An 18401-nucleotide genomic window follows, 5' to 3' on the forward strand; every position below is an offset into this window, starting at 1 on the left:
CTCTATAAGTTTTTTTGCTACAAATTTATATTATCTTTGTAGATCAAGCCTAGAGCTTTATTTTTGTAGTTAACAATTTTTGGTAGCTCCGCCCACTTTTGTGATATGCGCATTTAAAGACAGGTGGTTAAATGTTGAGGAGTTATCCGTCTATGAGCATTTATCTCAAAAGTGGGCGGAGCTATAAAAAAGTTGTCAACTAAAAAAATGTAGGTCTAGATTCGGACTATAACATATCAAAAAATCAACTTTTTATGACTTTATTTAGCGCCATGGCAGAAAATTAACCAAAAAATAAAAAACTATGGAAAAACTTTTTTTTTGTTTTTTTCGCCGTAGACATCGAAAAATTCCAGATTTTCTTTTTTTTTTTGGGGCAAACCAAAATTTGTTTATCCTACTGCTAATACCGTCGAACTCTCGTGAGAGAGAGCAGACAACTAGACGCTCTGGCTTCTCTGCGACTCTCCCCTCCTCTCCCTCTCTGCTATCTTTAAAGGCGCATATCTCAAAAGCCTGCAAAGCTATCAAAAAGTTGTCAACTACAAAAATGTTGCCCTAGTTTTGATCTACACAATGGTATACAAAATTTTGAACGATCGTCTTTTCCCAGCGTCATAGCGTGCTTCCAAAGTAAGCCTATTTTCCAATAACACCAAAAACCGTCTTCCTCCGTCCCTCTCCTCAAGAAATACAAAACATGATTGGATTTTCATCTGATACAGGAAGAAGATCCAATGAGACTCAGACCGCAGTTTCAGCAGTTCAACGAGGTCGTCTACCGGTTCAAATGCCCAATTTCTTCCCGCCAAACCCATTTTTGAGGCCTCCGTTCCCTTTTCTACCAGCCCCTTTTAATCCAATGATGCTTCAATTGTCAAAGCCATCTGTTAAAGGTGAGTAACAAAAGAAAAAAAGGAAAAAAGAGTTTAGTTGGGGAAAGGAATCGAACCCCCGACCCTCCGTGCGCCAGGCAAAAGCGCCACCGCCTGCGCCACTGCCACGCTTCTCAGAGCGGCACCTCAGGATGGTGATAAGCGTCGCCTTCCGCCCTCTTTTCTCGTTTTTAAAGTTTTTTTTTCCAGAATCAATATTCGAATTCGCCGCACAAACCATCTTCACAACCGTCCATTGGGCGCGTACCAGTATGAGTAACCTCTCGAAATCGGATCAATTGATTCTTCTCCGTCACAGTTGGACACCCATCTTCGTCTTCGCTCTGGCTCATTCCAATTTTGCTCAAAATTTGGCGAGCCACTTGGCACCCGCCGAAAATTCTGGATCCTCGACGTCTTCTGGATCCAAGTCGGACGACGAGAAGAGTGAGGTGAAAGCGGAAGTCGGAAGTCTTCTAGACGATGCTCCGTTTCTTGGATTTCAGGTAGGTCAAAAAAATTTCGACGTCAACTGCAAAAGGGGCGGAGCCTAAGTTGTTTCAAAAATTATAATCGTCATCGGCTCTTTTACACTGAAAGGGGATTGTGCGGCAAAATTGCTAGAAATGGGCGGAGCCTATTTTTTAACGCTTTTTTAGTTTTTTGGTTTTTATGCGGCAAATTTGCAAAAGTGGGCGGAGCCTAAATTTTTATAAAAAATTGTCATTATCATTCGATTGTGCGGCAAAATTGCGAGAAATGGGCGGAGCCTATTTTTTAAAACCGTTTTTTGAGTTTTGAAATTTTTATGCGCCGAAGTTGCAAAAGTGGGCGGAGCCTAATTTTTTGAAAGTTTTTTTCCGCCAGTATGTCATGACGATTTTTTTGAGTTTTTAGGTTTTTATGCGGCAAATTTGCAAAAGTGGGCGGAGCCTAAATTTTTCGTACTGTTTTCTAGCACCTGGTTCCCTTTCAACACTTCCAAATATTTATGCGCCGAAGTTGCAAAAGTGGGCGTGGCCTAAAATTTCAATTTTTCCAGGCAAAACTCGACAAAATCCGCGACTATCACCTTGATCCCGTGGAAATTCAATCCCTCCGAGCGGTTCTTCTATTCAGTTGTGGTAAGCCCTTAGGCCACGCCCATTTTTTTTTCAGCTACAGTAATCCCCCATGACCCCTACAGTAGTCCGCCGCCGCCCCAAACTCTCTGATGAGGTGGGGCGGCCATTTGAGGGGGATTAGGGGGCGCCCGTCTTCTTCGTCTTTTTCACTTTCTTCGTTTCCCCATTTCCATAATCCCAACCGACATGTCATCTGCCATTCTCACTTCAGACACGGTCTCCCAATTTTATGTGATCTCTCACTCTGAGGCGCCCGTTCTCTTTTTTTTGGGGGGAGCGCGGTCTTAGATCGAAAAGTAATTTCCCCTACTATTTTCAGATGAGGAGCCATTGGAAGACAAGTTGAAGATTGATGAGATTGTGGAGAAATTGACGTCGGCGGTTGATGAGTACTGTAAAATGAATAAAAGAAATGAGGTGAGACGTTTAGAATAGTGCTAGGGTGCTTGTTACAAAAAGCAAAAAGTAATGGCGAGGAGAAGGAATCGAACCCCGGTCGTTTTTTTACCGGACAGATGTGTTACCGGTTGCGCCATGGGTGTATCAAAGGAAGCCGAGGAACGCCGGCGGTGGTGGCGGTGCCGAGATCGGTGTGTGTTATCATGACCCTCGCCTCTGCGCCGCTTCTCCGCGTCCATGGTGTACCCGGTAAGGAGTCTGACCGCCAAACTTGCATCCCGGGTTCGATTCCCACCTTCTGCAAATATTTTTTGTTTTTTGTGTAGATCATTCTGGTGTATTTTTTGCTGGATTAGCACAGTTTTCCATTTTTAGACAGGTTTTTTTTTAATTTTCAAATGATTTGAAAATGTAGGTCCGGATGTCTGTAGGTCCGGATGTCCGGAATCTAAACATTTTCACCATCAAACTAGAAAGTCCTCTCTCCGAAAACTTTTCGAGTTCGATGGAGCGCATTTCCCAAATTTCCTAAAATTTGCCAGTTTTCCCTAAAACCGGCGCCAAAATTCGAATTTTTTAGAATCTTTTTCCGCGAATAGGCCAAATTTTTGACTATCATTCAGAATTAGATGAAATTCTGAAAAATCATCGAAAATGTTCGCATTTCCTATGAAAAATTAAAAAAATTTCAAAAAAATTACAAAAAAAAAGGTCTGCATCAAACTAGCAAATGCGCTCTACCGAACCCTTCGAAAACTCCTAGAGTTCGATGGAGCGCGTTTCCTTTTCACCTTCAAAATCTCCACTTTTCCAGCGTTACCGTCACCTGTGCGAATGTCTGCAACTCCTGAAATCCACTCGAACTCTTCCGATTTCTCGTCTCTTCTTCTCACGTCTTCTCGGCACGACACCCCTCGAATCCATCCTTTCCGACCTCCTCAATTCCCCACCACCACCACCACCAACGCTACCACTTTTCCCACCATTTTCTGTAGTTAGATCTTAAAATTTTAAAATTTTTCATTTTTAGTTTTTAAACTTTTTAAAATAATATTCTCCCCTTACATTTCGTTCCACACATCCCGATGATTTATTTGCCATCGTTTTCCCCCATTTTCTAGTCATTTCGAAATAGTAGCATTCGCGCTCCACCGAACCTCTCTGAGAGTCTCTCTGAGACGAGTTCGGTGGAGCGCACATGCCTGCTTAGTCTAAAACTTCTTGCTTTTCTTCTGTCTGTTCTCCAATAAACCATTTCCTCTCGAGACCCATTTACATATTGACATTTGGTCCCCCCTATACCGTAGGACACCCCGCTGAAGGCGACATGATCGTCACGGGAGTCATCCAAATCATCAACAATTTTATGGGTTTTATGCGCATATAGTTCATGCCCTCTTTTTATGTATTCAGGAGGAGAGAGATGGGTGAGAATAGGGGTTCAGAGGGGGGAACAAGTTTTGAGGGCTCAAATTTTTGGAAAAAATAAGAATGTCAAAAATATTGGCAAAGACCGGGATTTGAGCTTTGGTCACTGAAAAAAATTTAGTCCAAAATTACGATTTTTGAACTGAAAATTATGGTTTAAAGGCGTATTGTGGTCTGTTGTGATGTTTTCATATCATAATTTATGAGTTTCGGAGAGTTCATTTTCATAGTTCAAGAATTTTTTAATTCGGTGCACAACCCGCTGGAAGTGAGCGCCGGAAAGTTTGGTCATTGAGAAGGCCGAAGAAAATTGGTGCCGGTGGTCTAGAAATTCTACTTCGGCAGCGTTGATTTTTTAAATTTTAACGGTATTTTCGATTATTTTTGTTGTATTTCTTCAATAATTTCGATAAAATACGGCAAATATTGATAGAAAAACACTAAAAACGATCGAAAATAACGCCAGAAATGGCAGAATACGGAAAAAACAACTTTACCCAAGTGAAATTTCTAGAAATGTCTTGCTGATCAAACTTTCCGTTGGACACTCATACATTATGATATGAAAACGTCACAGCAGACCACAATACGCCTTTAAGGTAATCCAGCATAGAGAGGAAATTGAAAACTGCAGATTTTGATAAGCAGCCACTGTGTCAGTTTATCGAATTTTATAGGTTCTGTATTATCGAAATAAAAAAGTTGCGACATTTTTTACCGACGCGTGTTTGCGGACTCAATGCAAAATTTAATAATTTAGCACTATGTCCGCAAACACGCGTCGGTAAAAAATGTCGCAACTTTTTTGTCGCGACAATATTGTCAAAACAAACTTTCTTGACATTCGGTGTTTGCGGACCTAAGTTCCCGCGCTTAAAATAAGCCACGCCCTCTTTCCGTTGTCTCGGCTATGATATTAGTCGAACTCCCCGATCTTTTCTATGTATATAGCCGAGATAACGGACAGAGGGCGTGGCTTATTTTAAGCTCCGGAACTTAGGTCCGCAAACACCGAATGTCAAGAAAGTTTGTTTTGACAATAGATCCAATTTAGGTCTCTATTTTTGTAGTGGAAAACTTTTTGACAGCACTTTCAGGTTTCAAAATAGGCTCCTTTGAAACCGAGGTATCAAGGAAAAAACGAGGGCTAGGCTATCAAGGTGCAGAGGAACAGGCTATCATATAATGTTGATAATAATATAGAGTTTGCTTTGATTAGGTAGATCAAATCTGAATCTTCATTTTTGTAGTTGACATTTTTTTGACTTTTTTAAATAGAATTACTCAGACGGTCTGGACATCGCCCGATTGTAACTATTTGTCGGGTAGAGAGCAGTGTTGTTGGGAATTCCGACTTCCGACTTCCGACTTCCGACTTCCGGATAAGAAATTTCACTTCCGACTTCTGTCATTACATAACGGTGAAATTTCGGAAAAGTACATTTCTCAGAAATACAAGGAAAAATGGTCTAAAAGGACAGAAAATAGGCTTTTCTTCAGCAAAAAACTAATTTTCCACTGATTTTCGCGAATTTTATGAACTTTTTCTAGGAGTTTTTGAATCTTTGCGAAAAAATCTACTTCCGACTTCCGACTTCCGGATAAGAAATTTTACTTCCGACTTCCGACTTCCGGATAAGAAAATTTTTACTTCCCAACATCTCTGGTAGAGAGTTCCCGTTATTGATCTGACCAGGGAAGGCTCCAGATGACCGTGGAGTTATGGGACGTGACCTATATCATTGGAAAGCTGAGAAGACGCTGATTCCAAATATACATTCAGTTTTTGCCCTCGAGGCCTGGTATTCGAGAAAAACGAGACCACAGCGCCTCACTACCACCTGCGCCACGCTGCCGATATTTTTAACACGTCGGTAAGGTAATGAATAGTCAGGGGTCCAAACTCTGACCTCGTTTTTTTCTAATACCAGGTCTCGAGTGCAAAAACTTAATATATATTTGGAATCAGCGTTTTCTCAGCTTTTCAACGATATCATACTTGCAACCGGGCCTTGTCCGGGCCGTGATAGGGCCTTTGAATAACTCGCTTCAAAATGAAAATTAGGAGTCGATCAACCTGTCAAATTATAGATCTCGGTGAACTCTACCCAAATCTATTTTCATTTTCACTGTGCGTTCAGTGAGAGCCGCAGTACAATCCATTTAGTGGCCGGGCCGTGAACAGCCGGGCCTTGAATCACGGCCCGGCCACTAAATGGATTGTACTGCGGCTCTCACTGAGTTGCCGGTGGCAAGGTACCCTCATAACCCTGTAGTTCTCCGAGTCCTAACAATAAATACGCAACGACACTCCGCCAAAAGCTCACGCGCCTACCGTAACCTCAGCGCGTCAGTTCACGTGGACACGTGTACTCCACGTGGCAACAAGTAGTTTCTGAAGTCGGTTGGCTTTCAGAGTTAGTTCTAGTTTTAGCGTTGGTGCTGTTCCTTTGTTTTGTAAGTTTATCGCTCTCTTATTGTATTTTCTTGCAATAAAGTAAATTTATTGTAAGAAACTGTGTTCTTTGTCGTCTTATTTTATCTGGACCCTATCACCCCGTATTCGTACGCGGGCAACTACTGAACGCACAGTGAAAATGAAAATAGATTTGAGTAGAGCTCACCGAGATCTATAATTTGACAGGTTGATCGACTCCTAATTTTCATTTTGAAGCAAGTTATTCAAAGGCCCGCTCACGGCCCGGACAAGGCCCGGTTGCAAGTATGAACGATATAGGTCACGTCCCATAACTCCACGGTCACCTGGAGCCTTCCCTAGTGAGTAAAAATATATTCGGAACTTATGGAAATGCACTCTAGGTGTTTTCCAACACTTTGAAACAAAAAACTTAATAACTCTTAGAGAGAAATTCAAAGTTTTTTTTTCAAATTTGAAATCAAGATTAAAAAAGGTTAGATTTGGAATGTTTTTCTAAAAAGTTACACTTTGACACAAGCATGACTAATACCCTCCCCGATTAAAAAATGTTTGTCTAATGTTTCGTTGGTGTGAGAAGTTTGATAAGGAGACACTAACTTCCAATTGATTTCTTTTCCAATCATGACTTCCTGGTCTAATATTCCGGAAGATGTCAAGCGAATCATAGTTGGACCATTGAATCGAATTGATAGGTTAGTTTTTTTGTTGCAAATGCGCTTCACCGAAATCTTTCTGGTAAATGACTTTTTTTTTCGATGTTCCGGTGGAGCGCGGTTGTAAAAACCGTAAATGACTCAGCGTTGTTATACTTCTGGTCATTTCGAAACTGAAACGTTTCGTAACCAAAAAATTGTTTTCCTATTTTGTATAGTGACATGGTTGCGAAATTGACAGTTGCGAAACTTCCGTAGATTCACGATATTGCGTAAATCGACACGTGTGTCGAATTTATGTGCAAAAGTTCGGCCACGAGTCCATTTTCAGACAAAGTCTCCGACAATGTTCTCACGGCGACAAATTATTTGTGGAGCTCGTAACGAAACCGATTCGAGAGATCAACTTTATGGCGAGAAGAAGTGTAAGTGGACTGGTGATGGTGACCGAGAAAAAGTTAGGCCACTTTTCTTACAGTCTATAACGATCCAATTTGATGAAGAATACGAGGACACTTTTGAGCACAAAAGCGAGGAGGGGAGTACGGTAGTTAGAAGGTTGGTTTAAAAAGAGGCACTGCAAATTCAATGGAAGACACACTTTTATAGCTTTGTTTTTCCCATACTTGCCCGCTGAAAATTTCAGGGCCCGGGCCGGCCCGCAGGGCCCGGAGCAAAAAATTATTTTTGAAACTTTTTGAAAAAAAGAATTGAAAGTCTTGGAAATTAATTTTTGAATTACCGCGCACAATTTCTTTAAAGATTAAATTAAAAAATATCTGAAAAATGCAGAAAATGTTGAAAATCTCAATTTTAGTCATAGAAAATTGATCAAAACTTTTAATTTAATCTTTAAAAATATGTTTTCACTTGTTGTCTTTTTATAATTTCTAATCAATAATATGTTTGCCATAAAGTATTAAACGACCAAAAAATGGGAAAACGACGAAAAAAAAAATTCAATATTTTGACGGGCCGAACGGGCCGGAAGATTTTTTTAGCGGGCCCGGCCCGTGACAAGTATGGTTTTTCCGAAACGTTAGTTTTGCCGCCTAGAGGCTCCCGATACTTCTTTCTGAAATAATTAAAGCAGAATTCGGGAAAAAAAACTGCGCGTCGATGTTGCAAAACAGCATCCGCCCATTTTCCACGGAATTTGAAGAGTCTCTTAAAAAACTATAGTTGTCAAGGCCCGGTAGAAAATTTTCAAGGCCCGGCTTCAAAAAATGACCCTTTTTTCCAAATTTTTTTTCGATATTTTTTCTATTTTTGACTATTTTTCAGAATTTCTTCTAATTCTGAATGATAGTCGAAAATTTGAGTTTTTCGCAAAAAAAATTCAAAAACTTTGAAAATTTGATTTTCGCGCCAATTAGCCCGGGCTGGGCCGGTCGGGTCATAAAGTCAGTGTGGAGATATGGGATGTATCATTGGAAAGTTGAGAAAAGCCGATTTCAAATATATATTCAGTTTTTGTCTTCGATGTCTAGTATTCGAGAAAAGTGAGGTCAAAGACGCACGTTAAAAGGGCCATGACTTGTTAGGGTCTAAACATTGATTCAGTTTTTCTCGAGTATCAGACCTCGAGGGCAAAAATTGAATACATATTTGGAATCATCATTTCTTCCGCTTTCCAATGATATATGACACATCCCTTATCTCCGAACGGATTCCTTAACCTAAGGTGCCTGGTGCAGAAGGGCTCTATCGAAATTTTGATGAAAGCGCATTAACACCGATACAATCAAAAACTTCTTCAATAATTTCAGATCCAAAAACCTACTGCCATACACCAGTTTCACTGTCAATGAAGACTTCCAATTGGTTGCATGGAGAAGTTTACAGAAAATGTTGAAATGTCAGAACAATCGAATCGAATCTCTCAACTTTTCATTTCTTTTGAGTTTTAATCAAGATGTCGACGAACCAGAGAGAATCGTTCCGAATCTACCAAGTGAAACAGCTGACGTCAAATCTCTGACAGTTATGATGGATTGCTCGGAAGACCTCACTTATCAGATTGTTCAATTCGTGAAGCCAAACCTTCACTATTTGAATTTGTCAATGACAGTGAAAGACGTGACGTTACCGTCTAGAGTTGGCGATTTGGAGCAAGTGAAAACAGCACAGAAAGTATACAGTTTGTTGAAATTGTCTCGTGAACAATCAATGGAATTACAAGGATATGAGATTGTCAATAAGTCCACTCATTTAGTGGATTCCGATATTGCTGACTTGTTGAAGGTAGGTGGTCGCAGGTTTAGATTTTTTTGTTGAGCGGAGTTCCGCCTTTTTTCCGCCAAAAATCGCATTTCATTACGCTCTCCGCCTTCCGCCTTTTGCCATTTAGAAACCGAATTTTACTACTGATATATCCGACAATAAGTTACTTTCTGAAAAATATAACCATGGTGGTTTATTGGGTCCCACCACTATAATTTTGTGCTGTAACTTTGTCAGTTTTTAACAAACTTTTAAAGTTCTCAAAAATTCCAAATCAGCGTTCAAACAGCTTTCAGAAAAGTCTAATCATGCTATGGTTTCGTGCAGATTGGGTCCCAACACGAAAACTACAGTAACCCGAAAACTGTGGCGGGACCCTATTTTCTTCAAATCTATGGATGATTATACTTTTATGAAAGCTATTGGAGAGCTGATTTCAAAAATCTCAATTTCAAAAAAAATGTAACGCAAAGCTGACAGGATTACGGTAGAAAACGTGATTTGCAGTTCGGGGTTACTGTAGTTTTCGTGGCGGGACCCAAACCTTTAAGCATGGTTTTACTTTTCTAAAAGCCTTTGACTTCCTGAATTCAAAAATTTCGGTAAAGTTAATTTTGGTCATCTGCGAGTCCGACAGTAAGCTATATTTTTTTATGTACATGATTCTGTATAAGCACTTCTGGTATTCGAACGCATGTTTTGGGGGCGGAGCTTGAGATTCAATTAAAAATTCGACTTTCTTTCTATTTGAGAATTCTGCTATGCAAAGTCAGTTTCCAAGTTTCCAATCAGGACCTGGCCGTTTTCCCATCAAAAACAACTTTACCATTTTCAGAAATCCCTCTCAACCGGCAAACCATCAAAATTCGAATACTACCGTATGTGGCCTGAACCTTCTGAAGTCACCTCCGGTTTCGAGTCGATTCCATGGAGTGTTTCAACAGCTGAGGAGTTCAAGAACATTCGAGAAAATTTTCAACTTGATCTAGCGAATAAGAACTTCATTTTATCAATACCAGAGATTTCGAAATCAAGACTATTTGTAGAAATAACACGATTCGCTGTCAAGGGTTTTATCATTTGAAATTTTTGAAAAAATTATTTTTCTAGACAATAAAATTTCGGTTGACAAGTTTCCCTATTGAAAATGCGCATTCTTTTTTTCAAAAAGGTTTTAGGCTCATTCGATAGGTAATAACATTGACTTCAAAAATTCCTCTTTGAGCACTTACCAAAAAACGTAACCTGCTGAGCTGCAGTTGAAAGTGTGAAAATGATGTAACAATAAATGCCAAATTTCGACAATCGGGGAACTGGGGACTACTACCTGCGTACTCCTCAGTTCGAGTTATGTCTGTATACGTGTTCAAATATAGGTCGAGCCTTTGAGTTACGGAAGTTATTTCAGTTTTTTAGAAAAATTTCAACTTTTCCATGTATCCCTATACATTCAATTTTTATCAAATACTAAGAGCAATGACGAAGTAACGAAAAAGAGGCTATAGCACAAAATTTTGCATCAACTAGTCATGAATGATGTTTTTGGTGCTGTAACTTCAATATAAACAGGACTCAATTTTTGGACCACAGAACGTATAGGGATACATGGAAAAGTTGAAATTTTTCTAAAAAACTGAAATAACTTCCGTAACTCAAAGGCTCGACCTATATTTGAACACGTATACAGACATAACTCGAACTGAGGAGTACGCAGGTAGTAGTCCCCAGTTCCCCGATTGTCGAAATTTGGCCATTATCGTTACATCACACTGACGATTTTTTCACACTTTTAACTGCAGCTCAGCAGGTTACGTTTTTTGGTAAGTGCTCAAAGAGCAATTTTTGAAGTCAATTTTATTACCTATCGAATGAGCCTAAAACCTTTACGGTAGCTCAAAAATTCGAAAAGTTACGAGTTCTCAAAGTGGAGACATCGAAATTTTTGAAAATTTTCAAAAAAGTTGTGTAACAGAGCTGTGCGGAAGTAAAATTTTCAAAAAAGGAAGAAGGAAGAAGGAATAACATTTTCAAAAAGGAAGAAGGAAAAAGGAAGAAGGAACGAAAATTTTCAAAAAGGAAGAAGGAAGAAGGAAGTTGGGTCCGAACCCGGAAGTCGGAAGTAAATTTTGAAAATGACAAATTTGAAGAAAAAATTTTCTAGCCATCCCTGAAAACCAATTTTGGCGCTGTTTTGCATACAAAAATCCATTAAAAATCACCAAAACTCCGCTGAAATTCCGTCGAAAATTACAAAATTTTTGTGAACTTTTAACACGGAAGTCGGAAGTGGCGAACAATTTCAACGGAAGAAGGAAGAAGGAAGAAGGAATAAAATTTCAAAAAAGGAAGAAGGAAAAAGGAAGAAGGAAGTGAAAAAATGCCCGGAAGAAGGAAGAAGGAAGAAGGAATTCCGCACAGCTCTGTTGTGTAACTCTACGAAACCTCCGAGAGCGCAGCTATAATTTTGGATTTTTCTTAGTTACGTCAGACACTACTTGTGTACAAAATATGGAAAGATTTCAGGGGGGACACCCCGGGTCATTCCTATGTTAAACTCAATATTATCAGCTGAAAAATATATCAAAATGTAGATCACGGCGAGTTCTATGTCTGCGACCTACTATAATCCGGATAGCGAATCGTTTATATGCCGCGGGCCAGACTAGACTGACTTATTGGCCATTTTTACGTTTCTTGTCACTTTTTCCCGGCCCGCGGCGCATGAACGATTCGCCATCCGCCCCGTAATAGGCCGCAAACTTAGAACTCACCGATATCTACATTTAGGGTGGGTTTAAAGAACTCACTTCTTGCCCCATTGAAATTTTGCTCGTACGTCAATCCTATTAGCACGACACGCTTCTTACAACCGCGCTCTATCGAAACCGATGAAAATTGTGCGCGAAATTGAGAGACTCAGAGAAAAAGTGACATTTTTCAAGGGAATTTCGGTGGAGCGCACTTGTCAGAACTGTGTCGAGCTTATATGTTATTCCAGAAATCTCTGATTACCGGCAAACCATCCAAATTCGAATATCACTGTTTATTGGAACTATCCAACGGAATCGTTTCGAATTTCACATCAATGAAATGGGATCGTTTGACAGCCCGTTATTTCAGAGACCTCTCTGAACAATTTGTGCTCCGTGATGACTCCCATATGTACTATTTATCGAAGTCGGGATCTTCTAAAGTTTTCGTAGAATTCTTACCGAAATCTTTGAAGGGATTTCTTGTTACTTGAAAAATAAAGTTTCCTATTCTATCAAATCAGGTAAGGAATTATACAATTTATCACAATTTCCAGCACACAATCGTTAAACAAGGCAAATAGAAACCCATATTACAAAAGAAGTCCAAAAAAAGAAAAAAACTATGCAAATTTACACATTTCTATACAAAAATTCGACTAATTATTGACCCACTGCGCTCCAAAATAGAGCTTAGCGATATCGTTCATTCGAACGAATGGAATGGCGGCCTGCGCCGATTGTGGCACCGAATTTCCGGCTCTTCCGAGTGACGTCACTGCTTCTTTCCATGTCTTCGGATTCCGATCTACTAGAGGATCTTCATCGCCTGATGCTTCGTAGAGCTCTACACGCGCCGCCTCTTCACCGGCTAACCCGCATAGATATTGAGAATGGGCGGTACTGTATCGTTTGTTGGCTTCAGTTGCGAGTTGGATTAGACGTCCTGCTAGAACACGTGCCAGAGCAACTGCGGATCGATCATCACGAACACATGATGCCAACTCGAGAGCTCCTTGATGGTCATTTCCATGACGGAATGATGATAAGGCTTGCTGAAAAATTATTAAATCAATAAGGATTAACATTAAAACTGTATACCATAAATGAAATCTCATTAACTGTCAATTTCCACTCCATCTCCAGATTCCTTGCCAACCGTCGTTCCTCCATTCCTCCCTGCTCGGCAACTTTAATCAAAAACGCGTGTCGTTTCTCCAACGTTGCATCGTCAACTCTATCCAACGGAATCAGTGGATGAGAGTCCAATGGAGCGAAGAACGCACGATTTCCAGTGACACAGAACAAGTTTCGAAGAGGATGGAATCGGAGACCGGTGGTGAGTTGAAGACGGAGAGCCAGTGCAAGGTGTTGGTGATGGAGGACAAGGTGGAAGTTGACGAGCGATTGGCGAGAAGCGAGAGAAGATAGCTGGTCTTGTCGGGAGGAGGTGGTTTTGGATTGTTGGAGATGAGAGGCGAAGGAGGAATAGGCCATCTGGAAAGTTTCAGAATGAAAAGCTCGTTTGCTGTCAAATTTCGCGCAGAGCTAGAATGAAAATTACAACTGAACTACGCTTTTGATTATTTTATCATACCTGCAAATCGGGCCGACGCGAGCCGCCTCGCAACTTCCTTAAAATGAAATATTATAAATTGAAAAATATACCAAAAAGTAGATCTCAGCGAAATCTGTGTCTGTAACTAGTCGTTACTGAACCGGGGGACGGATCAAGTACCGAAAAAGGTGAAATTGATCAAAAAAGCATACTTGTAAAGGCCCGGGCCGGGTAATCGGCACCGAAATTCAAATTTTTCGAACTTTTTGCAAAAGTTTTGTCAAATTTTCGACTATCATTTAGAATTGTGAGAAATTTTGAAAAATCACTGAAAATGATCGCATTTTCGATGAAAAATTGTAAAAAAAAAGTTTTTGAAAAATTGGTTCATTTTTTAAAGCCGGGCCTTCGGGCTTTACCGGGCTTTGTCGGGGCAGGCTTGACAATTATGCAAAAAGTCATTCTAGCCCTAGGCACGCGGTACATTAACAACTAGCCATCCCTTGGCAAGTCAGTAACATAGAACTCGTCGAGATCTACATTTTGGTATATTTTTCAGTTGAAACGAGTTACGCGCCGGCCCGTGTCGACCCGTTTCGCCCCGGTTGACCACTAGGAATTTTATATATTTTGAAATTCGTAGAAGGTCAACTTTCAGAAAACCGATTATACTTTGATTCGATATCAAAAGTTTCTGAAGATGATAATTAACATTTAATTCTAAATCACGGACCAAATTCCATATCCAAAATATGGAAAATTTTCTGCATCGTTTGGAGCATTATTACAAAATCCACGCCGACGTTGCTAACATAAGGTACCTAACTTGCACCACCCCACCTTCTATAGCATTTTAACTCACCTCCACCAACAAATCCTGCTTGAAATCAATCGGTGCCGGCATATCTCGAACCGCGACCATCAAAATATCCAAAAACTTCTCACATTCCAGCAAAAACTCCTCTAGCCTCACATCACCCATTCCGATTTCTTTGCGACATTCTCTATCTTTCGGGCGGCGTCCGGTTTTCTCAACCAGCTGAACGATACTCTGGAATGCGGCTCCAATGAATTTGTCCCAGATTAGACGAGCGATTCCGTGACGGAGACGTGGATCGACAAGAGATTCTGGGAGAAGCGCAGTGCATTCCTAAATACGATTGGAATGAGGAGGAGGATGCCGGAAGTAGCTTACAGATATATGAGAAAAATTTTGATCCTTTTCGCGGAACCATCGTGACATCATTTCCCAGCAAACGTCTGGAAAGAGAGTTGATGATTTTTAGAAATTGATGACTGTTGATAATAAAGTTGCCTATTTCTATTTGGCACAGGTCATGTTTAGGTAAACACTAGTCGCTTGTTTTGAAAACTCGAATCTGATATCTGGGATAACTTTTTGTAAGTCTATGAAATGTTTTCAGTAAAAAAAAACGATTGAGTTTATCAAAGTCCGGAATTTTCGATTATTTGAAAACCCCGTTAAATAACTTATTCAGGCTTATTGGTAGTAAAACAAGATGTACTGTAAAAACTGTATTATAACGGCGTACTGTTATATTTTTCAACTGTCTTCGAGTGAAGTTTTGTGGTTTCAAAAACTTAATTTTGTAGAAGTTACTGCTTCTAATCAGAACCTAGAAAAAACACCGGGATAATCATATTCATAAATTCTGAGTATAAATTGGGGTGCCGTTATTGTGCTGAATCATCCAACTGATTCGCTCCATCAGCTCTAGCTTTATTAAAACATTCTTGCATTTACATCGCCCCTGCCGTATCCGGTCGGGGCTCAGTATAAAAAGGTGACTAGATCAGCCCCTTACAGTTTTCCTTATTTCATTTGGGATTTTAATCATGTTTTTCTTTTCTTTTTTCTTCGTTTATTATGCTTTTATATTCTTCTGTTTTTATTCTTCTAATAAAATGTTTAATTACCCAAATTTGAGGTTGTTCCTGATTCAAAAGAGCAAAACGTCTACCACCGACCCACGGAATTTGCATATGGTGCATCGACCGGGAAACGAACCCGGGCCGCCATTCTACCACTGAACCGCCGATGTTTCTACCAACTGAACCACCGAATACAGTGTTTACGGTGAGTGCATCCGGAGACATACAGTACCGGACAAAAAGATATCAAGTTTTGGTTTTTCGACCGTAACTTGTTTCAAATTGGTCGGATTGACTTGAAACTTTGGGAAAACATTTATTGTAGAGTTATTGTTATATTTAGTTAACATTCTGGGTGAAAAATCGTTTTTTACAAGTTTTTTGTAAAATTTTCGAAAACCGTGAAAAATCAAAAATTGGATATTTTTATTTCCATGACCGGTGTATCAAAAATAGAGCGTATATTTAGTGTTTATAATTGTTTTCTAATACAAACAGTCCTGATGTTTATTTTTTGACCACTGGACCCCTACTTTTGACTTGTTACCCATAACTCCCGGGCTGTCAAAGATTGGTAGTACTAATATATGGAGTTGTACACTTCAAACATCTGTAAAACTTGTATTTTTGCAGAAAACAATGTAGAAGTGTGCCATACTATTAAGAAAAATGTGGAAAATCTGAGTGTGACATTTTTATCTTGATAGAACCCCTCAACCAATTTTTAGAGACCTTCGATTGTCAAATACTGCATATCTGATATCGATGTATGACCAGTTCCGGAGCGAAAATATACATTTATCCGGCATCTTTGGTTATTTGAACGCATGAAACCTGTTATTTGAACAATTGTGAATATTCTGAGCCTAGTTTCGGTACACAATTTTGTATTAATAATGTTGAATCACTCGCTGGAATGTTACTCTCACTGGGTTGAAAGTATCAAAACTATGTGTTTTTGTTTTTACTGAAAATTCATAGTGTATTGATGGCATATTTGATCATTCACCTCAGAAAAGAACCTAGATGAGTTTTAAAATGCTAGAAGTGTCCTCTCGCACATTTTCTCAACTTTTATGAGAGAGCCAAAAGATGCTGTAAAAATATGATCCCGACGAAGTTTCTTTTCAATGTAACAATACCTCAACAACTAATCATTCATCAAATTTTGGTTCAGAATATCCAAAATTGTTCAAATAACAAGTTCCATACGTTCAAATAACCAAAGATGCCGGATAAATGTATATTTTCGCTCCGGAACTGGTCATACATCGATATCAGATATGCAGTATTTGACAATCGAAGGTCTCTAAAAATTGGCTGAGGGGTTCTATCAAGATAAAAATGTCACATTCAGGTTTTCCACATTTTTCTTAATAGTATGGCACACTTCTACATTGTTTTCTGCAAAAATACAAGTTTTACAGATGTTTGAAGTGTACAACTCCATATATTAGTACTACCAATCTTTGACAGCCCGGGAGTTATGGGTAACAAGTCAAAAGTAGGGGTCCAGTGGTCAAAAAATAAACATCAGGACTGTTTGTATTAGAAAACAATTATAAACACTAAATATACGCTCTATTTTTGATACACCGGTCATGGAAATAAAAATATCCAATTTTTGATTTTTCACGATTTTCGAAAATTTTACAAAAAACTTGTAAAAAATGATTTTTCACCCAGAATGTTAACTAAATATAACAATAACTCTACAATAAATGTTTTCCCAAAGTTTCAAGTCAATCCGACCAATTTGAAACAAGTTACGGTCGAAAAACCAAAACTTGATATCTTTTTGTCCGGTACTGTAGGTCTTAAGACCACATCCATTTTGACCAATTCTAATTTTATAACTGTCAGAATTCAATTTTGCATTTCACTTTCCGAACATAATCCATTTTCTCTTTTCCAGAAAACCTGAGCTCAACCCGTTTAATTCGACCCCTCTCAGCTACAGAATAAGCTAGAACCTCTCATCGTGCTCCACTAATTTGCGTGACGCCCATCCATGCGCACACTCACATGCGCGTCACGTGACAAGCACCTCTGTGCGTAACGTCACACATGTTTACAGTCCGTTTTATCTCAAAAACCGAAAATTTCTGCAGAAAACCATATTTTTGAACTTCCAAAACTATTTCCTAGGTCACACGTGACAGATCTGCAGTCCGGTCCGGGAACGATCGAGATCGTTCTCCCTGTCATTTAGCGCCGCCCATCTCTCTCCATTTTTTCCTCTCGCCATTCACTATCGGGAGTGCGCTACCCTTTCCGTCCGTCCATCCGTTATGACGGACAGTGGAGTGAGTCGGGGAGCCCGGGAGCGCACTGTTTGTGCAGTCTGTCTCTGTCACACATAACACACAAAGAGACAAAACGCTCCCAAAAATGCGGTCCCGAAATTCTCGCTTTCTCTCTTTCTCTGCACCGACATCCGTGTTTTTGTGCCCTTTTTTCCAACAATTCCTTCTCTTTTCTCGATTTTTATGCCGGTGTTCCACTCCGCCTCGGGGAAACTCTCTTTACGGGATGCAGGTGGTCTCGTTGTTCTCTGTCTCTCCCCTCCGTCTCTTTTTTTGATACCTCTCGTGTGTTTGTGTGTCTTTATGTTTGTCTCCATCTCTTTCTCTCTCCATCTTTTCATTCCTTATGGCCAACCCGGGGCGAGTGTTATGTCCTTGGTAACGTGACGGACATGAGGTTTTGAGTAGTGGATGAATGGAGAGAGAGAGGAAGGGGCCGATAAACTAGGAGAGGAGAAGACTACTGGAGGCGTGTACATTCACACTGACGCACAGGGAGAAAAGACAGAAAGACAGAGTGAGTGAGAGACACGCGACCGCCACAATTTGCCGACTGAATCGATTCGTGTCCCCTTTGGGGAACTGTTTGTTGACACAGTACACCCAGAGAGAGGACTCTCTCCTTCCTGTGTGTCCGTCACCCGCAAACGTTATTCGTTACGCCGAGACGAGACACACTTTTGTATCTTCTTTGCCCATCTTTCGCCTTTTTCAACTTCCATACTTCTTTTATTCTATTCGTTTTTCAGAAG

The 18401-nt window shown here is 39.9% G+C and overlaps 3 protein-coding genes across 3 annotated transcripts; 2 read left to right on the plus strand and 1 right to left on the minus strand.

Moving 5' to 3' along the window:
- Window positions 1-700: 700 nt before the first annotated feature.
- Window positions 701-3404, plus strand: GCK72_000420 (uncharacterized protein; the record flags this gene model as incomplete). The annotated part of the gene is made up of 5 exons (XM_003093796.2): window positions 701-896; window positions 1086-1381; window positions 1918-1999; window positions 2319-2416; window positions 3213-3404. The coding sequence occupies 5 exons, from the start codon at window positions 701-703 to the stop codon at window positions 3402-3404; spliced, it is 864 nt and encodes a 287-aa protein (XP_003093844.2).
- A 3483-nt stretch (window positions 3405-6887) lies between these two features.
- On the plus strand, window positions 6888-10226 carry GCK72_000421 (uncharacterized protein; the record flags this gene model as incomplete). The annotated part of the gene is made up of 5 exons (XM_053722484.1): window positions 6888-6958; window positions 7251-7344; window positions 7398-7477; window positions 8689-9163; window positions 9978-10226. 5 exons carry the CDS (start codon window positions 6888-6890, stop codon window positions 10224-10226), a joined length of 969 nt encoding a protein of 322 aa, XP_053591129.1.
- A 2325-nt stretch (window positions 10227-12551) lies between these two features.
- Window positions 12552-14696, minus strand: GCK72_000422 (uncharacterized protein; the record flags this gene model as incomplete). Its single annotated transcript, XM_053722485.1, has 4 exons — window positions 12552-12947; window positions 12994-13389; window positions 14313-14600; window positions 14646-14696. The coding sequence occupies 4 exons, from the start codon at window positions 14694-14696 to the stop codon at window positions 12552-12554; spliced, it is 1131 nt and encodes a 376-aa protein (XP_053591130.1).
- Between the last annotated feature and the right edge of the window lie 3705 nt (window positions 14697-18401).

This window comes from Caenorhabditis remanei, chromosome I (assembly GCF_010183535.1).
Source record: "Caenorhabditis remanei strain PX506 chromosome I, whole genome shotgun sequence".
NCBI classification, from domain to species: Eukaryota; Metazoa; Nematoda; class Chromadorea; order Rhabditida; family Rhabditidae; genus Caenorhabditis; species Caenorhabditis remanei.